The 22566-nt window shown below is 41.9% G+C and overlaps 1 protein-coding gene across 1 annotated transcript; it reads left to right on the top strand.

Moving 5' to 3' along the window:
- Window positions 1-3208: 3208 nt before the first annotated feature.
- On the top strand, window positions 3209-21431 carry LOC139446538 (uncharacterized). The gene is made up of 3 exons (XM_071227840.1): window positions 3209-3259; window positions 4668-5222; window positions 21414-21431. Exons 1-3 carry the CDS (start codon window positions 3209-3211, stop codon window positions 21429-21431), a joined length of 624 nt encoding a protein of 207 aa, XP_071083941.1.
- Window positions 21432-22566: the final 1135 nt, after the last annotated feature.

Genomic DNA, 22566 nt, shown 5'->3' with positions numbered 1-22566 from the left:
AGATCGTAAATTTCGTAGTTTATGCTGACAGCCTGAAATGTTTATATACGACAGATATATTTTTCCAGAATTTAATGGCCCATAGTTAAGGGTGCATATAACACATTAGTGCGTATTATACACTAATAAATAAATCTTGTGTACATTGCTAAATCGGAATGGGTACTAATTGGGATTGTTCACTAACCAATATATTAGCAAATATCGCCCCGGGCGCTTATTAGAGCGAGGCGCTTTTTAAGTCGCATACGGTAGTTTTTATTTTTAAAAAGTCTTGGAGGTGAGACGAGTTATGGAGTAAGCTTAAGGCGTGCCGATTATGTTTCTCCCATTTTAACATTAAACAATATCTTTGGATGCACCATTCCAACAAAGAAGTAGGCTTATGGGTGTTAAATTTTAAAATATTATTTAAAGCCAATTCTTCCCTCTTCCCTCCTGTTACTGTACCAGATGTTGCCATGACATACGTTACACGAAGGACCTCAGTGATAACACCAGGGACATTATTAAAAGTAACTTTACCTGGTGTTACTTATTTGAAGTAAAACAATGATTTAACGTATAGACACATAATATAATGAACAGCAAAAACATCCGTGAAGATCTGGAGTAAAATAGGTCTTCAGCAACCCATGCTTGTCGTAAGAGGCGACTAACGGGATCGGGTGATCAGGCTCGCTGACTTGGTTGATGCATGTCATCGTATCCCAGTTGCGTGGATCGATGCTCATGATGTCAATCACTGCATTGTCTGGTCAGACTCGATTATTTACAGACCGCCGTCATATAGCTGGAATATTGCTGAGTGCGGCGTTAAACAACAAATAAACAAACACCCAAAACAGCAACAAAAACAACAAACAGAAATTATTCTAATACAGAGATGAACACAAATGTTTTGTTTACATAAAGCTCATGTCCTTCCTGTTGTTGTTGTTGTTGTCCCTTTCTGTCCTGTTACCGAGAACTTGAAGTTTGTGAAAAACAAAAAATAATTACTCCCTCTCTGTCTTTCTTCGTGTTATAATGTCATTTAAAACTTTAAAATTGTAGCTTTTAATTTGTTTATATGGAACATTTAGTAAATTCTTTATGGCAACTGATTCGCAAAATAGTTAATGCTGCAATGCACACTCAATTCGTGACTGTAGTATACAAGTCAGCGAGCCTGACCCTCGCCTCTTACGACAAACATAGTTGCTTTTTACAGCAAGCATGGGTTGTGAAGACCTATTCTACCCCGAATCTTCACGGGTACAACTTTCATCAAACATAATTCATCACATCAGTATGTCATCATATATCATGTTTTGGGTGGTAACAGGGGCTGTCGGATAGCCTTGTGGTTAAAGCGTTCGCTCGTCACGCCGAAGACCCGGGTTCGATTCCCGACATGGGTACAATATGTGAAGCCCATTTCTGGTGTCCCCGCCGTGATATTGCTGGAATATTGCTAAAAGCGGCGTAAAACCAAACTCACTCACTTTGGTGGTAACAGGGGGACATTCTAATTTCGGTTACCTTTCAACAATGTGTATAAATAAAGCTCCAATTCGAAATTAAGTGAAGTTTTCAGAGTTTTTAATGCTCAAATGGTTATATTATGGTTATATCAAATGGTTATTATAGAGCACTATATGTGCTTTCAAAACAAAACTACTCTGACATTTTTGTCCTTTGAAAATCTGACATTTTCTGAGTATTGCCATATGTGTTGAGGTCAAAACGACGCGAGGCGAAGCCGGTCGGCACTGCTTGTCTTTTCTATACTCATTCATCCCATGTGACCTTGGGTCATTTACCAAAAGTAAAACGTTTCCAGAAAATACTGGTAATACTGACTCAGCTTTTACAAAGCCGATTTTTAATTCTGGCTGGACGTGTTGAATGTCCTTATAAATTGGTTCTGTGAAAATACTACTATTGTTCGGGGCCTTTTTTTACGAACATGGTGGCACGTGTGACCAAGGCGTCTAAGGCGCCGAAATTCACTGTGCAGAGTTGCGTCCCTTTGGCACGCCAGAAACCTGTGATTGTGGGTTCGAATCCCGGTTAGCCCCGATTATGTTTCTAGATTTGTCAGCACCATATCCTTGTTTGTGGGTTTTACCGAAGTGGTAAACATCTGAGACCTGCACCATTTTGGGCTTCCCACACATATTAAGGGAATACGCCGTGATATAACAGTAATACTGTTCAAAGAGGCGTAAAAACTCAACTCACTCACTAACGCCTGGCTGAGGTATTCTCCCAGTAGGGTCACCGACCTGCTTAGGCCTCGCTGAACAGTGTCCACACTGGGAATTGGATGAAGTCACAGTGTCTACACAGTGAGCAGTTACACAAGTGAAGTGAATAGTGACAATGAACAATAAACGCTATTTATAACTAACTATAAACTATTTCAATGCAAACGGTAAATAGATATATAATATGAATACTTTGTTTTGTTTTATTCTTTCAGTTTAAGATCCCAATTAACGATGAGTGGTGACAGTTGGAATAGGTGAGGTGAGGTGAAATGGGGTTTAACGTCGCATCCAAGATTATTGCACTTATATAGCGACGTGCATGTACGTGTGTGTGTGTGGCTGCTTGTACAAGTCCGGACTGATGCCGATTTATAGTGCTAGCCCACTGAGATACCATGCCGCAGTTTAACATGAATACCCCACTCAGACATAGTATACTGACTCCGAGCCGACCAGTCCTTGTTTTAGCCCTTTAATGCCGAGCGCCAGACAGGGTAACAACAAGTACCACATTTTAACGTCTTTTGGTATGACGCGGCCGGGGATCGAACCCCGGACCTTTCGCTGTCCGGGCGGACGCTCTACCATTAGACCACGGAGACGGTCCGACAGTGGGAAGAGTAAAATGAAGAGTGGTCACAGACGGAATTTTCACCATAACCAATCAAAATACGGTGGTGATACTGGGAAGGGGACACACTGGGGATAAACCCCGGCTGACTGTGGTATTGTTTCATGAAGGGAGAGTAGCTGGAGTTTTAATCTGACAACACTAAAATTTACGACACGGAATGTTAGATCTAATATATTCAAATATTTTCTACCTCCACCAAAACCTAATGAACTGAACGTACGATGGCAGCAAAAGGAGAAACACACATGACAACGTTCAACTAGAACGTTACATTTCGTACAAAAATGGCCGATTATTTGCCGTAAGTAGATTTTTCAATATGGCTGCCGTGGTTCTACCCGACATGCTTCAGACTTTCACTGGAGTGAGAGTGAGTGAGTATGGTTTTACGCCGCTTTTAGCAATATTCCAGCAATATCACGAAATGGGCGTCACACATTGTACCCATGCGGGGAATCGAAACCGTGTCTTCGGCGTGACGAGCAAACACTCTAACCGCTAGGCTACCCAACCGCCCCTGACTTTCACATGAATTTGAGCGGAGCATCAAATGAAATTGTTACTTTTAACTCCAAAAGTGATATGGTCAGTGTAAGTAATCGATTGACAATATTTAATGCAACGAAATGGTCCCTAAAGGACTGCTAATAAACAATCAATATGATGAAAGGGTTATTTCGGTTTTCGAGTGGTAATTTCCATCTATTGGTCAACTGACCATTTACACAAAAACGAATTAATTTGTATTGCACAAGTTAGATTTACTTTATTAGAATATACCGTAGAAAAATCGTTTGAGTTTTAGAACTTGTTTGCCTGTCCTTGGTGAAGTGAATTGTGGCATAGACTCGTCTGGACGTGGACATAACTAGAGCTATCAGTCCCACCAACGTTTGGCTCACAGTGACTTGTGCTATAAAGTGAGTGAGTATGGTTTTACGCCGCTTTAAGCAATATTCCAGCAATATCACGGCGGGGGACACCAGAAAATGCTATAAAGTGAGGTGTTGTACGCGTCAGACTTGTCCGCGTATGGAGTGACTCTCCCAGCTTCTAAAATGGACTTGACAACATGATATTCTCTCTCTAACCCACAGTTCCTTGTGGTCCACCTTGTATCTCTGCCACAATGCTTCACATCTTACACTGTCCATTCAACAAATTACACATGGTTTTCAAAGACAGACAGATACATTATTTCCAATTGTATATTTATCCTTTGTTTACTGCTCCGCGTGTAGGCATCGATGTCCAACTGGGAGCAGCTAGTTGTATGATCACTGTGTAAAGATATATTGTCAGTTCTCACTGCCGCTAATGTAGTAACATAGCTATATTATCAGGCAAAATATGCGAAAAACACTGAAAGGCTTCCAAAGGCCCGCTAGCTCTGATGTCAAAATAAGCACCTTTGTTTCTAAACAAGAGAAAAGTCCGACCTTTTGATTTGCCAATTAAGTTCGGCAGTGGCTCCATGCTGAACCATCACTGCCTGTATTATTCTGAGATTCCCCGCTATTGATTTTTGACAATCGGACAAAACTGGAGTTGTCAGTACAAAGTCTAGTCTCAGACTGTAATCCATCTTCCCGAGGAAAGGGAGTTAACTGACTGTAAAAGTCCAGTTTCTACCCTTGCCGAAACAGGCTGGAATTTCGTGGCTCGATCGTAGCTCCACTAGTGGCTATTACGAGTTATGACACCTTTGTCATCCTAAACAAGACCAAGACCCAACCCTGCTACTACAACATCTTAACCAACAACACCCCCGAGTACAGTTCACCATCGAAAGAGAAAAGGACAACCAACTACCCTTCCTAGATGTCCTCGTCTCCATAAGCCCAACAAACAGAATCCAAACCAGTGTCTACCGGAAGCCCACCCACACTGACCAGTGTATCCACTTCAACTTCAACTCCAACCACCCTCTTAGAACCAAGACTGGCATCATCTCCACCCTTACCACACGAGCCATCAACCTTTCCTCTGCTGTCCCCAAACCTGAGATCGCACACCTCCGCCAAGTCTTCACCCACCTCAACAATTACCCAGCCAAACTAGTCGACAAAGTCATCGCCTCTGTTCTCTATCCAACACCCAGACCTGCGACCCTTAAACCCGGATCAGCGCCCTTCCGCATCGCCCTCCCTTTCATAGGAAAAGCCTCCCACATCATCAGCCGCCTTCTCAAACAGCAAGCCAACATCGACACCCACTTCACGAGCTCCAACTCCCTCAACAGCCTGCTAAGAGCCAACGGCAGGAACACATCTAAACCCCAAGAGCCTAAAGGTGTAGTCTACAAAATTGACTGCAATTGTGGACAATCTTACGTAGGTGAAACATTCCGCCCAATCAACACCAGAATCAAAGAGCATAAAACCTCCACCATCAAATCCGACAGCAAATCAGCCATCTCGGACCATATCAGCAACTGTCCCAATCACATCATCAACTGGGACAACGTTCAAATCCTCGCCAACAACCTCCATGATTTCACTAAAAGAAAACTAACAGAAGCAGTCCACATTCGCCGCCACAAGCCATCAATCAACAGAGATCAAGGCTATTTCATCCCACCCGCCTACTATGAACTCATCAAACAATAATCACTCATCCTGTTTGTTGGCTTCATGACCCTAGTGGCTTCCAGCTATGTGTTTTCTGTCCATCGTGTTGTGACAGCACCATCCCTTTGTTGTCACACCTACCTATGTTATCCCACTCATGTATGCTATTGTTGTTACTGTTAATCCTCCACCTACTATATATATTCTGCACTATGTCCCGTCATTCAACGCAGCCAAATCCGCAATCCCCTTCAAATCATCCAACCCAGGAAAACCCACTGTCCCTTGGTGGAATGAGGAAATAGAGCTAACTAGACTAAAACGCAAATCAGCTTTCAACAGAGCTAAACGAGACCCCTCTCATCTCAAAACAGCTCATGAACTTAACCACAAAGTGCAAAACCTAGTTAAAACTGCTAAAACCAAAAACTGGAAAAAATTCTGTCAGGAGCTAAATCACCACACCGACGCTAGGAAGGTGTGGCGCAAAATTCACGCCATCCGAGGCATCAAGCGGCACAAAAAAAGCCCCAATATAAACAACTCCACTAACCCCACCCAAAAGGCAAACAACCTAGCCAAAAACTTCTCTAAAGTTAGCAGCAACAGTAACTTCAGTAAGAAATTCCAAGATAAACTAAATAAAGAAACCAAATTCTCCAAAGAAAACAGACAAGACAACCTAGAAATAAATCAACCTTACACCATAGAAGAACTAAATCACGTACTAAACAATAGAAAAAAAGGAACAGCCCCTGGCCTAGACCTCACCTCTTACCAAATAATCAAACACTTACCTACCAAACTACTCCAAACTTTACTTAAACTATACAACCTAGTCTACCTAAACGGACAGGTCCCATCCTCATGGAAGGAAGCTCTAGTAATCCCAATACCTAAACCAAATAAACCAGCAGATCAGGCAAACTCCTATAGGCCCATCTCCCTAACCTCAAATCCCTGCAAAATAATGGAACTTATGACTAAAAATAGGCTACAGCACTACCTAGACCAAAACAACATCATAATTCCTGACCAAAGCGGCTTCACTCCTGGCCGATCAACTCTCGATAACCTTGCCCGACTAGAACAGGATATAAAAACAGGACAGCTAAACAAGCAATACACCATAGGCATATTCCTCGACTTCTCTAAAGCTTTCGATATGGTATGGCACCACGGGCTAATACAAAAACTAAAAATAATAGGACTCAAAGGTCAAATAATAAACTTCATCCAAGATTTCCTAAACAATCGCAAAATTACCGTGGGTATAGACCATACACTATCGGACCAGTGTCCCCTAGAAAATGGCACTCCCCAGGGCAGCATCCTCAGCCCAACCCTCTTCAATATAATGATAAATGATCTATTCGAGGGCTTATCCCCTAAACTAAACACTTCAAAATTCGCGGATGACGGAGCCCTATGGATCCGCACTAAAAGCATTAAAATGGCAGAAAACTTAATCCAAAAATTTCTAAATAAAATACAACAATGGGCAGACAAATGGGGCTTCTCCCTTAACTCAGATAAAACAACAGGAGTAGTATTCAAACATAAAAACATGAAACCTGCCTACCCAATCCTCCAGCTAAACAACCAAACAATCAAATTCCAAAAACAAACAAAATTCTTAGGACTTATTTTCGATCAACACCTCACCTGGGAGGCTCACGTCCAAAACCTAAAAACTAGATGCAGCAAAGACCTTAACACATTAAGATGTCTCACCGGCTCTAACTGGGGAGCCTCCAAAGATACCCTCCTCTCACTATATACAACACTAATTAGATCAAAACTAGACTACGGCTGTGCCATATACAATACCCTAAACAACCCTCTTTCTAAAAAACTTGACTCAATACAATATCAGGCTCTCAAACTAATTACACGCACCCAACATGGCACCTCCTACACCTCACTTCAGGCCCTTACAGGAGAAATGCCACTAAATCTACGCAGGGAACATCTAAGCCTTAATTTCTGGGCCGCGTCCCAAACAAACCCTCTCATCCAAAACCTAATTAACCAAAACATTAGCCCAAGAAACCAAGCTCTAGCTCGCAAACACCCCTTACTCACCCCAATATCCCAAAGAATAACTAACTACCTCAATGAACACCAAACTCAAAATCTTAAACAAAACTGCAAAAAATCAAATATCTTCACCCCTAAACTCAAAATACCACAAATAGACACAACGCTAGCTAACCAAATAAATAAACAAACCGACCCAAACATAGCTAAAACCACCACACTTGCATACATACACGAAAATTGGCCAAATTGGTGTCACATATACACTGACGGATCTTCAGACCCGATCTCCAACCACACAGGCTTCGGAGTCCATACCACACAACCAGTTATATCCACACAATCTTACCGACTTCCTAACAACCAATCTATATTCACGGCCGAACTTATGGGCATGGCCTCAGCCCTGCATAACCAACAATCTAAAAACAACAAAAAAATCCTAATTCTCACTGACTCCCTTAGTGGACTACAAGCCCTCCAAAACAAAAATACCCCAAAACGACCTAAATTAATAACCCAAATACTTAAAAGCTCCAACGACCTAACAAAAGCAGGCAAACAAATAACCTTCTTGTGGATCCCCGCCCATGTAGGAATTTACGGCAACGAAAGCGCCGATAAAGCAGCTAAATTATCTCTCAAAATACCAGAAATAAGCCTAAACCTACCCATCTCAAAATCAGAAATTAAAAGTGTAAACAAACAAAAAATAACCAAAAAATGGCATAATCAATATCAAAACTCAAATAGCCAAATAAAAAAAGTGCTCAGAAAACCACTAGCCAAACCTAAAATCCTACACCCCTCTAAAAAAATTGACAGATTAATTACAAAACTCCAAACAGGACACACTAACCTAAATAACCACCTAAAACAACTTAAAACAACTGCCCCCACTGCAAACAACCCGAAACCACAGAACACGCACTCATTCACTGCACCCACTATCAAACACACAGAACCACACTACAAACCACCCTCAATCTAAATAAGGTTCCTACTCTAGATGAAATACTAAACCCTCAAAATAAACTAGAAAACTTCAAGGCCCTAGGCGTATTCCTAATCAAAACAGACCTAATTAAGCGCATCTAAAAATTAATTAATCTACCAATCCAAAATCCAATAAACATACAAACACCCACCTCACCCGGCTCCCTTAGTTCCCTCCTCCACCCACCTCGGCATTTATTCCAAATTTAAAAATTTCAAAAAATCAATATAAGCAACCCCTAAAAGCCCCCTCTTGGGTTGCACACACCACTTTCACCCTTCTCGGAATACACTAAATGGTCCGGCCAGGCCCGTGTGCGAAATACGCTGCAGTTGGAAAGCGCACGTTAAAACTTCTATATCAGTCAGTCAGTCCCGTCATTCAAATTTCTCAGTTGGAGATGAAACAACGTATGTTTTTCCCGCAGAGGTAATCACACCCCCTGAGGCCAATTCAGCTGATATATGAGTTGATATACCAAATCACCACCAACACCACCATCCACTTGATTAATAGCACCAACCACCAGCTAACAACACAGGGATTCGGACTCTCGAACGCACAAGCCGGCCGGCTGGCCGCCACTGTTCACCCGGACACCCCCCCCCCCCCCCCCCCACGTACTTGCCAGCCACCTAGCAAGGCTAGATAAGTTAACCTACCATCTACCCTTTTTTACCCTTTAAATATATCTCATTGTATATACCATTTTTTGCTTAAAGTATAGCTGCATGTCAGCTAACTCCCCCAGCTACTGTATATATTTGTATACAACCTGTAAATACCTTTTGTATATAACACAAAATCCGCCCATCTCCACTAACTTCCACTACCAAAACCACTCAAACAACAACACGGCGGAACTACTAGTAATACTCACTGCAATACACTCCACAAAACAGACATGCAGATGGAAACTGTAATCACTGTAACACACCCGAGGATCTAAACATGTTTTTAACAACTGTCCTGTCGCCAGCACCCAGCGCTCCCAACTTTTTACTGCTATCCCTCCTTCCTTTCAACACAACATCTCCAAACTTTTCTCCCCAGATAACCCACAAAACATCTTCAATGCCATAGCCACATTCATATCAAACACTGACACAACAAGCCGTTTCTAGAATTATCCGCTACCAATACTTGCAATTTCTTAATCATAACATCCACTAAACCAAACAGGATCGAGTACTTACTTACTTACTTACTTTGGAGATTTAACGTGCGCTTTCCGACTGATGCGTATTTCGCACACGGGCCCGGCCCGGCCATTTTAATGTGTTTCCGAAAGGGGCGAAAGTGGTTTGTGCAACCCGAGAGGGTGCTTTAGGGGTTGCTTATATAGAATTTGGGAATTTTGAGATTTGGAATAGATGCCGATGGGGTTGGGGAGAAGAACTAAGGGAGCTGGGTATGGTGGATGTTTGTTTGTTTATGTGATTTTGATTTGGTAGATTATAGTGCTTTTAGATGCGTTTTATTAGTTCCGTTTTGATTAAGAATACGCCTAAGGCCTTGAAGTTTTCTAGTTTATTTTGTGGGTTTAGTGGGTTTAGTATTGAGCCTTGTTTAGATTGAGGGTGGTTTGTAATGCGGTTCGATGTGTCAGGTAATGTGTGCAGTGGATGAGTGCGTATTCTGGGGTTTCTAGTTGTTTGCAGTGTGGGCAGTTACCTGTAGTGTGTTTTTATATATATTTTAGGTGGTTATTTAGGTTGGTGTGTCCTGTTTGGAGTTTAGTGATTACTCTGTTTGATTTTTTTTGATGGATTGAGAATTTTTGGTTTGGTTAGTGGTTTGCTGAGTACTTTTTTGATTTGGCTATTTGAGTTTAGATAAAGGTTATGCCATTTTTTTGGTGATTTTTTTGCTTGTTTACGCTTTTAATTTCTGATTTTGAGATGTGTAAGTTTAAGCTTATTTCTGGGATTTTGGGGGATAGTTTCGCTGCTTTATCGGCTTTTCATTACCGTATATTCCTACGTGGGCGGGTATCCACAAGAAGGTTATTTGTTTGCCTGCCTTAGTTAAGTCGTTGGAGCTTTTAAGTATTTGGGTTATTAATTTAGGTCGGTTTTTGGTATTTGGCAGTCTACTTAGGGAGTCGGTAAGTATCAGGATTTTTTGTGTGTTTTTTTTATTCTTGCTTATGGAGGGCTGAGGCCATGCCCATTAGTTCTGCCGTGAATATTGATTGGTTGTTTGGGAGTCGGAAGGATTGTGTGGTTTTAGTTGGTTGTGTGGTATGGACTCCGAAACCTGTGTGTTTGGAGGTCGGATCAGAGGATCGGTCCGTGTAAATGTGACACCAATTTGGCCAATTTTCGTGTATGTATGCTAGTGTGGTAGTTTTAGCTATGTTTGGGTCGGTTTGTTTATTTATTTGGCTGTTGTGTCTATTTTGGGTATTTTGAGTTTAGGGGTGAAGATATTTGATTGTTTGCAGTTTTGTTTAAGATTTTTAATTTGCCCGCTTACTTACTTACTTACTTTGGAGATTTAACGTGCGCTTTCCGACTGACGCGTATTTCGCACACGGGCCCGGCCAGGCCATTTAATGTGTTTCCGAAAGGGGCGAGGGTGGTCTGTGCAACCCAAGAGGGGGCTTTAGGGGTTGCTTATATAGAATTTGGGAATTTTGAGATTTGGAATAGATGCCGATGGGGTTGGGGAGGAGAACTAAGGGAGCTGGGTATGGTGGATGATTGTTTGTTTTTGTGATTTTGATTTGGTAGGTTATTATGGTTTTAGATGCGTTTTATTAGTTCCGTTTTGATTAAGAATACGCCTAAGGCCTTGAAGTTTTCTAGTTTATTTTGTGGGTTTAGTATTGCTTCTAGAGTGAGAGCCTTGTTTAGATTGAGGGTGGTTTGTAATGCGGTTCGATGTGTTAGGTAGTGTGTGCAGTGGATGAGTGCGTGTTCTGGGGTTTCTGGTTGTTTGCAGTGTGGGCAGTTACCTGTAGTGTGTTTTTTAAATTTTTTTAGGTGGTTATTTAGGTTGGTGTGTCCTGTTTGGAGTTTAGTGATTACTCTGTCGATTTTTTTTGATGGATGGAGAAATTTTGGTTTGGTTAGTGGTTTGCTGAGCACTCTTTTGATTTGGCTATTTGAGTTTAGATATAGGTTATGCCATTTTTTTGTGATTTTTTGTTTGTTTACACTTTTAATTTCTGATTTTGAGATGGGTAAGTTTAAGCTTATTTCTGGGATTTTGAGGGATAGTTTAGCTGCTTTATCGGCGTTTTCATTACCGTATATTCCTACGTGGGCGGGTATCCACAAGAAGGTTATTTGTTTGCCTGCTTTTGTTAGGTCGTTGGAGCTTTTAAGTATTTGATTTATTAATTTAGGTCGGTTTTTGGTATTTTTGTTTTGGAGGGCTTGTAGTCCACTTAGGGAGTCAGTAAGTATTAGGATTTTTTGGTTGTTTTTGGATTCTTGATTGTGGAGGGCTGAGGCCATGCCCATTAGTTCGGCCGTGAATATTGATTGGTTATTTGGGAGTCGGAAGGATTGTGTGGTTTTAGTTGGTTGTGTGGTATGGACTCCGAAACCCGTGTGTTTGGAGGTCGGATCTGAGGATCCGTCCGTGTAAATGTGACACCAATTTGGCCAATTTTTGTGTATGTATGCTAGTGTGGTAGTTTTAGCTATGTTTGGGTCGGTTTGTTTATTTATTTGGCTAGCTAGTGTTGTGTCTATTTTGGGTATTTTAAGTTTAGGGGTGAAGATATTTGATTGTTTGCAGTTTTGTTTAAGATTTTTAATTTGGTGTTCATTTAGGTAGTTTGTTATTCTTTGGGATATTGGGGTAAGTAAGGGGTGTTTACGAGCTAGAGCTTGGTTTTTAGGGCTGATGTTTTGGTTTATTAAGTTTTGGATGAGAGGGTTTGATTGGGACGCGGCCCAGAAATTTAAGCTTAGCTGTTCCCTGCGTAGACTTAGTGGCATTTCTCCTGTTAAGGCCTGAAGTGAGGTGTAGGAGGTGCCATGTTGGGTGCGTGTAATGAGTTTGAGAGCCTGATATTGTATTGAGTCAAGTTTTTTAGATAGAGAGTTGTTTAGGGTGTTGTATATGGCGCAGCCGTAGTCTAGTTTTGATCTAATTAGGGATATGTAGAGAGAGAGGAGAGTATCTTTGGAGGCTCCCCAGTTAGAGCCAGTTAGGCATCTTAGGGTGTTTAGGTCTTTACTGCATTTAGTTGTTAGGTTTTGGATATGAGCATCCCAGGTGAGATGTTCATCGAAAATAAGTCCTAAGAATTTGGTTTGTTTTTGAAATTTGATTGTTTGATTGTTTAGCTGGAGGATTGGGGAGGCGGGTTTCATGTTTTTATGTTTGAATACTATTCCTGTTGTTTTTTCTGAGTTAAGGGAGAAGCCCCATTTGTCAGCCCATTGTTGTATTTTATTAAGAGATTTTTGGAGTAGATTTTTGGCCATTTTCATGCTTTTAGTGCGGATCCAGATGGCTCCATCATCCGCGAATTTTGATGTGTTTACTTTAGGGGATAGACCCTCGAATAGATCGTTTATCATTATATTGAAGAGGGTGGGGCTGAGGATACTGCCCTGTGGAGTGCCATTTTCTAGGGGACATTGGTCCGATAGAGTTTGGTCTATACACACGGTTATTTTACGATTGTTTAGGAAGTCCTGGATGTAGTTTATTATCTGACCTTTGAGTCCTATTTTTTTAAGTTTTTGTATTAGCCCATCGTGCCATACCATGTCGAAAGCTTTAGAGAAGTCTAAGAAGATGCCTGTGGTATATTGTTTATTTAGTTGTCCTGTCTTAATATCTTGTTCTAGTCGGGCGAGGTTATCTAGGGTTGAGCGGCCAGGAGTGAAACCGCTTTGATCTGGGTTTATGTTGTTATTTTGGGTTAAGTAATGTTGTAATCTATTTTTAGCCATTGATTCCATTACTTTACATAAGTTTGAAGTTAGGGATATTGGTCTATATGAGTTAGCTTGATTAGGTGGTTTATTAGGTTTAGGGATTGGTATGACTAGGGCCTGTTTCCAGGGAGTAGGAACCTGTCCGTTTAGGTAGATGAGATTGTATAGTTTGAGTAGTGCCTGGAGCAGTTTTAGGGGGAGTTTTTTAATTATTTGGTAAGAGGTTAGGTCTAATCCTGGGGCTGTGCCCTTTTTCCTGTTTTGGATTACGTAGAGGAGCTCCTCCATTGTGTAGGGTTGATTTATTTCTAGATTGTTATTGTTTGGTTCTTTTGTGGGTTTGTTTTCTGTTTTAAGTTTATCTTGGAATGTTTGGCTGAAGTTGCTGTTACTGCTAACGGCTGAAAAGTGGTTGGCGAGATTATTTGCTTTTTGGGCGGGGTTGGTTGAGTTGTTAATGTTAGGTTTTTTTTTATGTCGTTTTAAGCCTCTAATGGCGTGGATTTTGCGCCAGACCGTTCTGGCATCTGTACGGTTATTTATACCTTCGCAGAATTTTTTCCAGTCTCTACTTTTGGCTATTTGGACTAGTTTTTGAACCTGGTGGTTTAGTTCGTGGGCTATGTTTAAATATTTGTAGTCGCGTTTTGCTTTATTGAAGGCTGATTTACGTTTTCGTCTAGTCTGTTCTATTTCCTCATTCCACCATGGTACCGTCGGTTTGCCTGTCTTAGATGTTTTGAAGGGGATGGAGGTTTTGGCTGCGTTTATTATATAGTCTGTTAGGTTTTTACAATAGGTTTCTGGATCATTATTTTCTATTTCGTTTAAGTTAGCTTCGTTGCAGATATCTTGGAATTGGTCCCAGTTAGCTTTGTTGTAATGGAATTTTGGTTCTTGGTTTTCTGTTTGGATTGGTACGTTTGTATTTCCTATGGTTATGTTTATGGGGAAGTGGTCGCTACCTAGCGGGACGTCGTGTACTTCCCATTGAGTGCTTTGGGCTAGATCTGCGGTGCATATGGTTAGGTCGATAGCCGACATTTTTTTGTTTATCTTATCGTACCTCGTGGGTTGGTTGCTATTAAGGAGTACTAGGTCGTTTGTTTCTATCCATTCGGAGATTAATTTGCCATGATTATCTATTTTATCATCTATGCTCCATGTAGGATGGTGAGCGTTAAAGTCTCCTAGGAATATAGTAGATTTATCGCTTATTTTGAGTAGTTTGTTTAGATCCTCAGGTTGGACTTTTTGTTCCGCCCAGTGGTAAATATTTATGATGTTTATGTTTCGGTTATTTAATGTGATTTTAATGCCGTTGGCTTCTAGGTTTGGCGTGTCTATTTTTATTTCTTCGTAATTTATATCTTCCCTGATAAATATGATTAGTCCTCCTGCGGCTCTTCTTGTTTTCGGTTTAGCTCTGTCAGTTCTAACTGAGTTGTAGTTAGGTAGTGTGAATTTCGATTTTTTTGAGAATTTGGTTTCCTGTATACAAGCAATGTGAGGGCCTTTATTTAGTTTAAATTTAGTTTTTAGTTCATGGCCGTGGGAGGTGAGTCCGTTGGCGTTCCACTGAAAAATATTTAGTCCTTCCATTATTGGTTTCGGGTGATTGGTGATTTAGTTTTTAGTTTTTATTTTATTCGGTGAGTTCTTTTAGATGGAGGTTAAAGAGGAAGAAGGGAAGATCGGTTAATTTTAGATTGAAAGCTACTTTGTGGAAGGATTCCATACTAGCTTTTGGTGAGTTTTGACTATGCATATATGCTAGGAGTAAGGTGAGGTTATTTAGGTTTGGGGTGTTGGCTGGTTGGGAAGTTTGGTTTGTTTTAGTTGGAGTAGTGTCTATTGTTTCCTCAGTAGTGGAGAAATCTTCGTCATGGGTTGGATTAGGTTTAGCTGGTTGAGTTTCCATGGGGGAGGCATGTGATGTGGAGGGTTGTGAAGGTGTTGGCGGGATGGGTGTAGCTGATGTTTTCTTAGTGTTTGTGTTTTGTTGTTGTGCTTGCTTGTGGGAGAGCGTTGTTGCCATATGGGCTGTAGGGTGCTTGGATGAGGGTCGTGTTGTGGTGGTCATTTTGAGGTTTGTTTTGCATGCGGGGGTTGATGTTTTGGGAGGGTTCGTGGTTGGTTGAGTGGCTGCTTGTGTGTGTGAGGTGGGTGCGGTTTCTCGGTAGGGGTCCCAGACAGAGCTGTCGGTTATGGGTGTGGTGTTTGTTTGTGGGATGGTGTTTGGGTGTGGTGTAGGGAGGAGTGGTTTAGATGCAGGTGTAGCAAATTTTCGTGTTTGGATTTTAGCCGTTTCTATGTTTATGTGTTTGTTGGCCTGCTGGGTGAGTGTGTGTCTGTGTGGGCATTGGTTTGAAAGTGAGGTGTGTTGGGTGGATTTGCAGTGGATGCACCAGGGTGTGCATGTGCCTGGGCAGTCTGTTTGTGCGCATTTTTTACATTTAGTTTTAGGGTAGGTGCATTGGGAAGCAGTGTGGTTGTATTTGAGGCACTTTGAACATTGCTTAACCTGCTTTATATAGGGTTTGACTTCTAAGTTGGTGTGGGCTCCGAAGGATATGTGTTTGGGGGCTTCAGGGAATTTAGCGGTTTTTTTAAAGTTGATTATGACAATGGAGGTTGGGACCGTTTTTCCGTTTCTAGTTGAGGTTATTCTGCGCGTGCTGGTGATTAGGGGTTGAGGGTTTTGGTCTTGGTTTATGTTAGCTTCTAGAGAGTATAATTGTAAGTCCTCAGTTGTTTCCCTTGGGTTAACCCTAATTACGCCTCGTGTATATTGTTGCCAATTAGGTGTTTGTTTGATTACCGTGACGTGGAATATTTGAGTTATTTTATTTGCTGCGTTGTAAGATTCTCGGTTAGGAAAGATTATCTGGTATCCTTTGTTGGCTTTTTTAATATTGTTGTAATTTATTTTTTGTCTTTTGAACCAAAGTCCTATTTTGTCTGCCGAAAGTTCTAGTGAGAGAGTGGTGCCTGAGCCTGCTGAGAAGAAGTAGAGGGCGAAGGTGGTGAGGAAGGCGGCCGGGGAGGGTGTTGGCGATGGAGGTGGAGTGGATGTGTCGAGTTTGCGTTTTTTGGTGTTTTGTGGTGGCGAGTTAGCTGGTTTGGTTGGGGTGGTGTATGTCGTGTTTTCGCCATACTCGGTCGGGACGATGTTTTCGAGTGACCTCCCAGAAGTGTTGTGCGCTTCCGCAGGCGTGGGTGAGTAAGGATCTGGAATGTCTGCGAGTGTGGCGTTGCGGGTGTCAGTCATATTGTTTGGGTGTTGTGTTGGAGATCGTGTGTTGTGGTGAGTGGTGGTGGAGTGTTTTGGGGAGGTGAGTTGGTTTGTTGTTTTTACTTGGTGATTTGCGTTTAGGAGGCGGAGGAGGTTGCGGTGGTTATTTGTTGTTGGTTTTAGTAGGAGGGTTTGGGAAATGGATTATTTATTGAAGATTAAGTTTGATTCTGGAAGGCTGGGATAAGGTGAGACAAGTGGAAAGCGGGGATTAAGAGATATTTAGTCGAAGGAGTGGAGGTATGTGAGTGGTGGGCGTGGGTGGTGAGTAGGAAAGAGCGAGCGTTGTGTTTAGGAGAAGGGGGGATTAGGTGTTTTTTGTTTTTAGGAGTTGGGTCAAAGGGTGTGTTTGAGTGGTGGGCGTGGGTGTGAGTAGAGTGCGAGCTGTGTTAGGGAGATTGGGTAGGATAAGGTGTTGGTTATTTAGTGTTGTTGTTTTTTAAGGATTTAGGGGTTTTATGATTAATTCGGTGAGAGTGATTTTAAGAGTATGTGAATAAGGATAACGTGATAATTACCGATGATGGAGTTTCCTTGGCTGGCTATCAGGCAATGCTCTGTGCTGGCTTGGGAAGTGTTGCTCGCTGGGAGTACAAACTGCAACTGATTGTCTGGCCAAGACTCGTTTATTTTCAAACCGCTGTCCTGTAGCTGGAACACTGCTAGGTTCGGCGTTAAACAACAAACAAACAAACGGTGAGAGTGATTGTAAGAGTATGTGAATAAGGCTGAAAGGATGACGTGATAATTACCGATGTTGGAGTTCTCCTTGGCTGGCTATCAGGCAATGCTCTGTGCTGGCTTGGGAGGTGTTGCTCGCTTGGGGTACAAACTGCCCGCTTAACCATACAACAACTATATAAAGACCAGTTACCCAGACCACAGCCACGCAGTTTGTACTCGAAGCTGGCAACACCTCTCCAGCCTACCAAGCGCTCCAGCCACCGAGCCACTCACACCCAGCCAAGCCTCCCAAGCCAGCACAGTATCCACTGTTAGCCAGCCAAAAGAGGAACCGACGGTAATTATCACAACACACCCACACACCTTAGTAAAAATTACTCACACCCAAGCCCGCTAAAAACCAAAAACCTTAAAAACCCTAGCCAACAAACAAACCCCCAAACACCCTAAACCATCACTACAACCGTAAAAACAGCTAAACACAGCTCACCTAGCCACTCATACACCACACAAACACCCTCCTTAAACACCTCTCACTCACTACTACTCACTACTACTCACCACAACTCACTTACTACACCCACTCACCCCATCTCCACACCAACATGTCCGACGCACGCTTCATCATCCAGACAGACATCCTCCAAACTGACACACCAACACCAGCGGAAGCACACAACACTTCCGACCGGTCAATCGATACACTCATCCCTGACGATTTCGGCTCAGAATCCCCAGTCGCCTCACCTACCAAAACTGCCGAATCGCCCACACAAACAATCAACCCTAAGAAACGGAAACTGGACTCCTCCAACACTACACCCGCACCACCTACCTTTCCTGCATCCATAGTTACCTTCGCTCTTTGCTTCTTTGCAGCCGGCCCCATAAACACCCTATCTAAATGCCTAACCGCCAATAAAGTAGGAATATGGTTAAAAAAAAAATATTCACTTCGATAAAATTAAAGAAGCCCATAAAGGATTCCAGATAATCTTCCCAGATCAAGATTCCCTTAACGCAGCCAAAAAAATCACACAAATATTTCAATTCACAGTACCGCACGCAACCCTTAACTGGCAGCTCTACACTAGAGGAGTAATTAGGGTCAATCCTAGAGCAACTGAAGAAGACCTACTAATGTACGTAAAAGAAGCCAACGATAACACAGACACTTTCCCTCAACCTAAAATCACCAGCACTAGAAGAATCACATCAAATAGAAACGGAAAAACCTCAAACACCCCAAAAGTCATAATCAACTTCCAAAAATCTGCAAAATATCCAGAAGCCCCTAAATTCATCTCCTTCGGCGCAGCCACCAAATTAGAAGTTAAACCCTATATCAAACAAGTTAAACAATGCTCAAACTGCCTTCAGTACAACCACACAGCAAACCAATGCAAATTCCAAAAAACTAAATGTAGAAAATGCGCCCAAACTGACTGCCAGGGACTTGCGCACCCTGGTGCATACACTGTAAAAACACAGAACACTCCTCACTCTCAAACAAATGCCCCCACAGACACACCTTCACACAACAGGCCAACAGACACATCAACATAGACACGGCCAAACTCCAAACAAGAAGACAAACACGGCATCCAAAACAACCACTACTACCCACACCGCAACCAGACAACACCCCTCATCTAGTCTCCGCATGGGATGGCATCCTGCAAGGAGTACACCCAGCAATCCAAACACCCATCCACCACACACACAACCTACAAACCACCACCACACCCAACACAGCACGCAAAACAAACCACATCTCACCCGCCACGACCCAACCTAACAACATACAACCCCCCGCCACCAGGGCAACAACAACCAAACCCAAGCAAGCACAACCCGAAAACTCAAACAGCAATCAAACCACAGGCACACCCAGCACGCAAACGCAAACACAGCCAGACACTCAAACAACCCCCATGGAGAGTGAGGAAATAAACCAAAATAAACCAAAATAATACAAACGATTGCGAATTCACAACCGATGAGGACATAAATGAGATTACTCGTTCAGCCCCTAAAAAAACAAAAACCATAAACGAAAACCCCAAACACTTCCCAATACCAAACTAAACAGCATAACCATCCTGCTTGCTTACATGCTTAAGGAAATAAACCCAGCATAAAAGCCCTATAATCAGGTAGCGCACAAACTTAGACTTAGTACTCAAACCTTCGAATCCTTCTACCAAGGCTTCTACTCAGCAATCTCAAAGTAAAAAAACACACTATAAACCCAATCTCCAAACGCGAAAAACCCAAATAATGACAGGTCTAAATGTATTCCAGTCGAATGCTGACGGGCTTAACTCTCACGGACACGAACTTAAAGCAAAATTTAAACTAAACAAAGGACCGCATATTGCTTGCATCCAGGAAACTAAATTCTCAAAGAAATCTAAATTTACCCTAGCAAATTACCCTAGCAAATTACAGTCAGAACAGATCGAGCCAAAACTAAAACCGCTAGAGCATCAGGAGGATTAATCATACTAATTAGAGAAGATATAAACTATGAGGAAATTAAGATAAACACCCCAAACCTAGAAGCAAACGGTATTCAAATCACACTAAATAACCAAAAAATAAACATCATAAATATCTACCACTGGCGAGAACAAAAAATCCAACCCGAGGACCTAAACAAACTACTACAAACATGCAATAAATCAACAATATTCCTAGAAGATTTTAACGCCCACCACCCTTCCTGGGGCACAGGCGATAAACTAGATAACCACGGCAAACTAATCTCTGAATGGATAGAAACAAACGATCTCGTACTATTAAATAACAACCAACCAACCAGATATGACAAACAAAAATGAGACATGTCGGCTATCGACCTAACTATTTGCACAGCAGATCTTGCACAAAGTACTCAATGGGAAGTTCACGACGCCCCACTAGGAAGTGACCACTTCCCAATAAACATAACCATAGGCAATACTTAAAGTCCCTACCCAAACAGAAAACTCAGAACCTAAATTCAGCTATAACCAGGCTAACTGGGATAAATTTCACAAGATCTGCAACCAAGCTAATCTAAAGGAACTAGAAAATACTGATCCAGCTTGATTTTGAGGACGGATATTTTGGCTTATTAGGTTTTGGATGAGGGGGTTTGATTAGGACGCGGTCCAGAAGTTTAGGGTTAAGTGTTGTCTGCGTAGGTTTAGTGGCATTTCTCCTGTAAGGGCCTGGAGTGAAGTGAGAGAGGTGCCATGTTGGGTACGTGTGACTAATCTAAGAGCCTGATATTGTATTGAGTCTAGTTTTGGGGTTAGAGTTTGGTTTAGAGTATCGTAGATGGCACAGCCGTAGTCTAGTTTAGATCTAATTAGTGAAGTGTATAGTGAGAAGAGGGTGTCTTTAGAGGCCCCCCCAGTTGGAGCCAGTGAGACATCTTAGTGTGTTTAGGTCTTTGATGCATTTTGTGGTTAGGTTTTTGTCGTGGGCATCCCATGAGAGATGTTCATCGAAAATTAGGCCTAGGAATTAAGTTTGTTTTTTTGGAATCTGATTGGTTTGTTGTTTAGCTGAAGATAAGGGGTGGCCTGTTTCATGTTTTTGTGTTTGAATACTATTCCTGTTGTTTTTTCCGAGTTTAGGGAGAAGCCCCATTTGTTAGCCCATTGCTGAATTTTATTTAGGGATTTTTGCAGTAGATTTTGGGATGTTTGTATACTTTTAGTGCGGATCCAGAGGGCTCCGTCATCTGCGAATTTGGATGTGTTTATTTTAGGGGATAGGCCCTCGAAGAGATCATTTATCATTATATTAAAGAGTGTGGGGCTGAGGGCTATTTCTAGGGGATAGTGTTTGGTCTATACCCACGGTTATTTTACGATCGTTTAGAAAGTCCTGGATGTAGTTTATGATTTGTCCTTTTAGTCCTATTTTTTTAGTTTTTGTATTAGCCCGTTGTGCCAAACCATGTCGAATGCTTTTGAGAAGTCCAGAAAGATGCCTGTTGTGTATTGTTTGTTGAGTTGTCCTGTCATGATGTCCTGTTCTAGCCGGGCGAGATTGTCTAAGGTTTAGCGGCCAGGAGTGAAACCGTTTTGGTCTGGGCTTTATGTTTTTTGATTATTTGGTAGGATGTTAGGTCTAGTCCTGGGGCAGTTCCCTTTTTCCTATTTTGGAGTTCTTCCATTGAGTAAGGTTGGTTTATTTCGAGGTTATCATTATTTGGTTCTTTAGTAGGTTTGGCTTCTGCTTTGAGTTTATGTTGGAATTTATCGCTGAAGTTATTGTTACTGCTTATGGCCGAGAAGTGGTTTGCTAGGTTATTTGCCTTTTCGGTAGGGTTGGTTGAGTTGTTTATGTTGGGTGTTTTTTTGTGACGTTTTAGGCCTCTAATGTCGTGGATTTTTCGCCAGACTGTTCTGGCATCTGTGCGGTTATTTAGTCCTTCACAAAAAAATTCCAATCTCTGGTTTTGGCTATTTTGACTAGTTTTTGGACCTCGTGGTTTAGTTCGTGAGCTACCGGTATATGGTTGTGGTCGCGTTTGGCCCTATTGAAGGCTGTTTTACGTTTGCGTCTAGTTTGTTCTATTTCCTATATTCCACCATGGTACCGAGGGTTTACCTAGTTTAAGGGATTGAAGTTTTAGCTGCCCGTGTGCGAAATACGTGTGAGTCGGAAAGCGCACGTAAAATCTCCAATATAAGTAAGTAAGTAAGTAAGTAAGTAAGTAAACCACAGCCTCCAGCACCCCAAGACCACATACATCGTCACAACACACTAGTAGCCAAGATCTCCTCTACCCCTAAGCGCCCCCCCCCCCCCCCCCCCCCCCGTCATTCCCCTTTATAACTTAAACAGTCTCTTAAACCTTTTTTTCCCTTTTCCTTATTATTATGGACCCGCTATAATAGCAGCTTAACTGCTATACTAAAACACCCCCAACAAAACCCCCATTGTATCTTAGTTTAGATTATTCCCATCCCACCCCATTTATAGTTTTTCGGGTATGGTGTTTATATATTCATATCATATTATTGTTTACTAAGATCACCTTTCCTGCCGCGAAATGCAGTCAATGCGAAGCGGACGTAAAACCATTAAACACATCGATCCCTCATTCAGTCTTGCTTGACAACGGTATAAGGATCTATACCGAAACGTCGCTTTTCACAGTATTAAAGGAGTTGTCATCCATAAAAT

This window comes from Haliotis cracherodii, unplaced genomic scaffold, assembly GCF_022045235.1.
Source record: "Haliotis cracherodii isolate W230 unplaced genomic scaffold, xgHalCrac1.p SCAF_6, whole genome shotgun sequence".
NCBI classification, from domain to species: Eukaryota; Metazoa; Mollusca; class Gastropoda; order Lepetellida; family Haliotidae; genus Haliotis; species Haliotis cracherodii.
The sequence above is the reverse complement of the archived record's forward strand: the minus strand, read 5'-3'. Positions and strand labels throughout refer to the sequence as shown.

What these genes read in the sequence shown, in the direction of transcription:
- LOC139446538 (XM_071227840.1), top strand. Translation starts at nt 3,209, where the DNA reads ATGGCTGCCGTGGTTCTACCCGACATGCTTCAGACTTTCACTGGAGTG. An exon ending in AGACTTTCACTGGAGTGAGA is followed by an intron (nt 3,260 to 4,667) that starts GTGAGTGAGTAT and finishes CCCCGAGTACAG; the next exon opens with TTCACCATCGAAAGAGAAAA.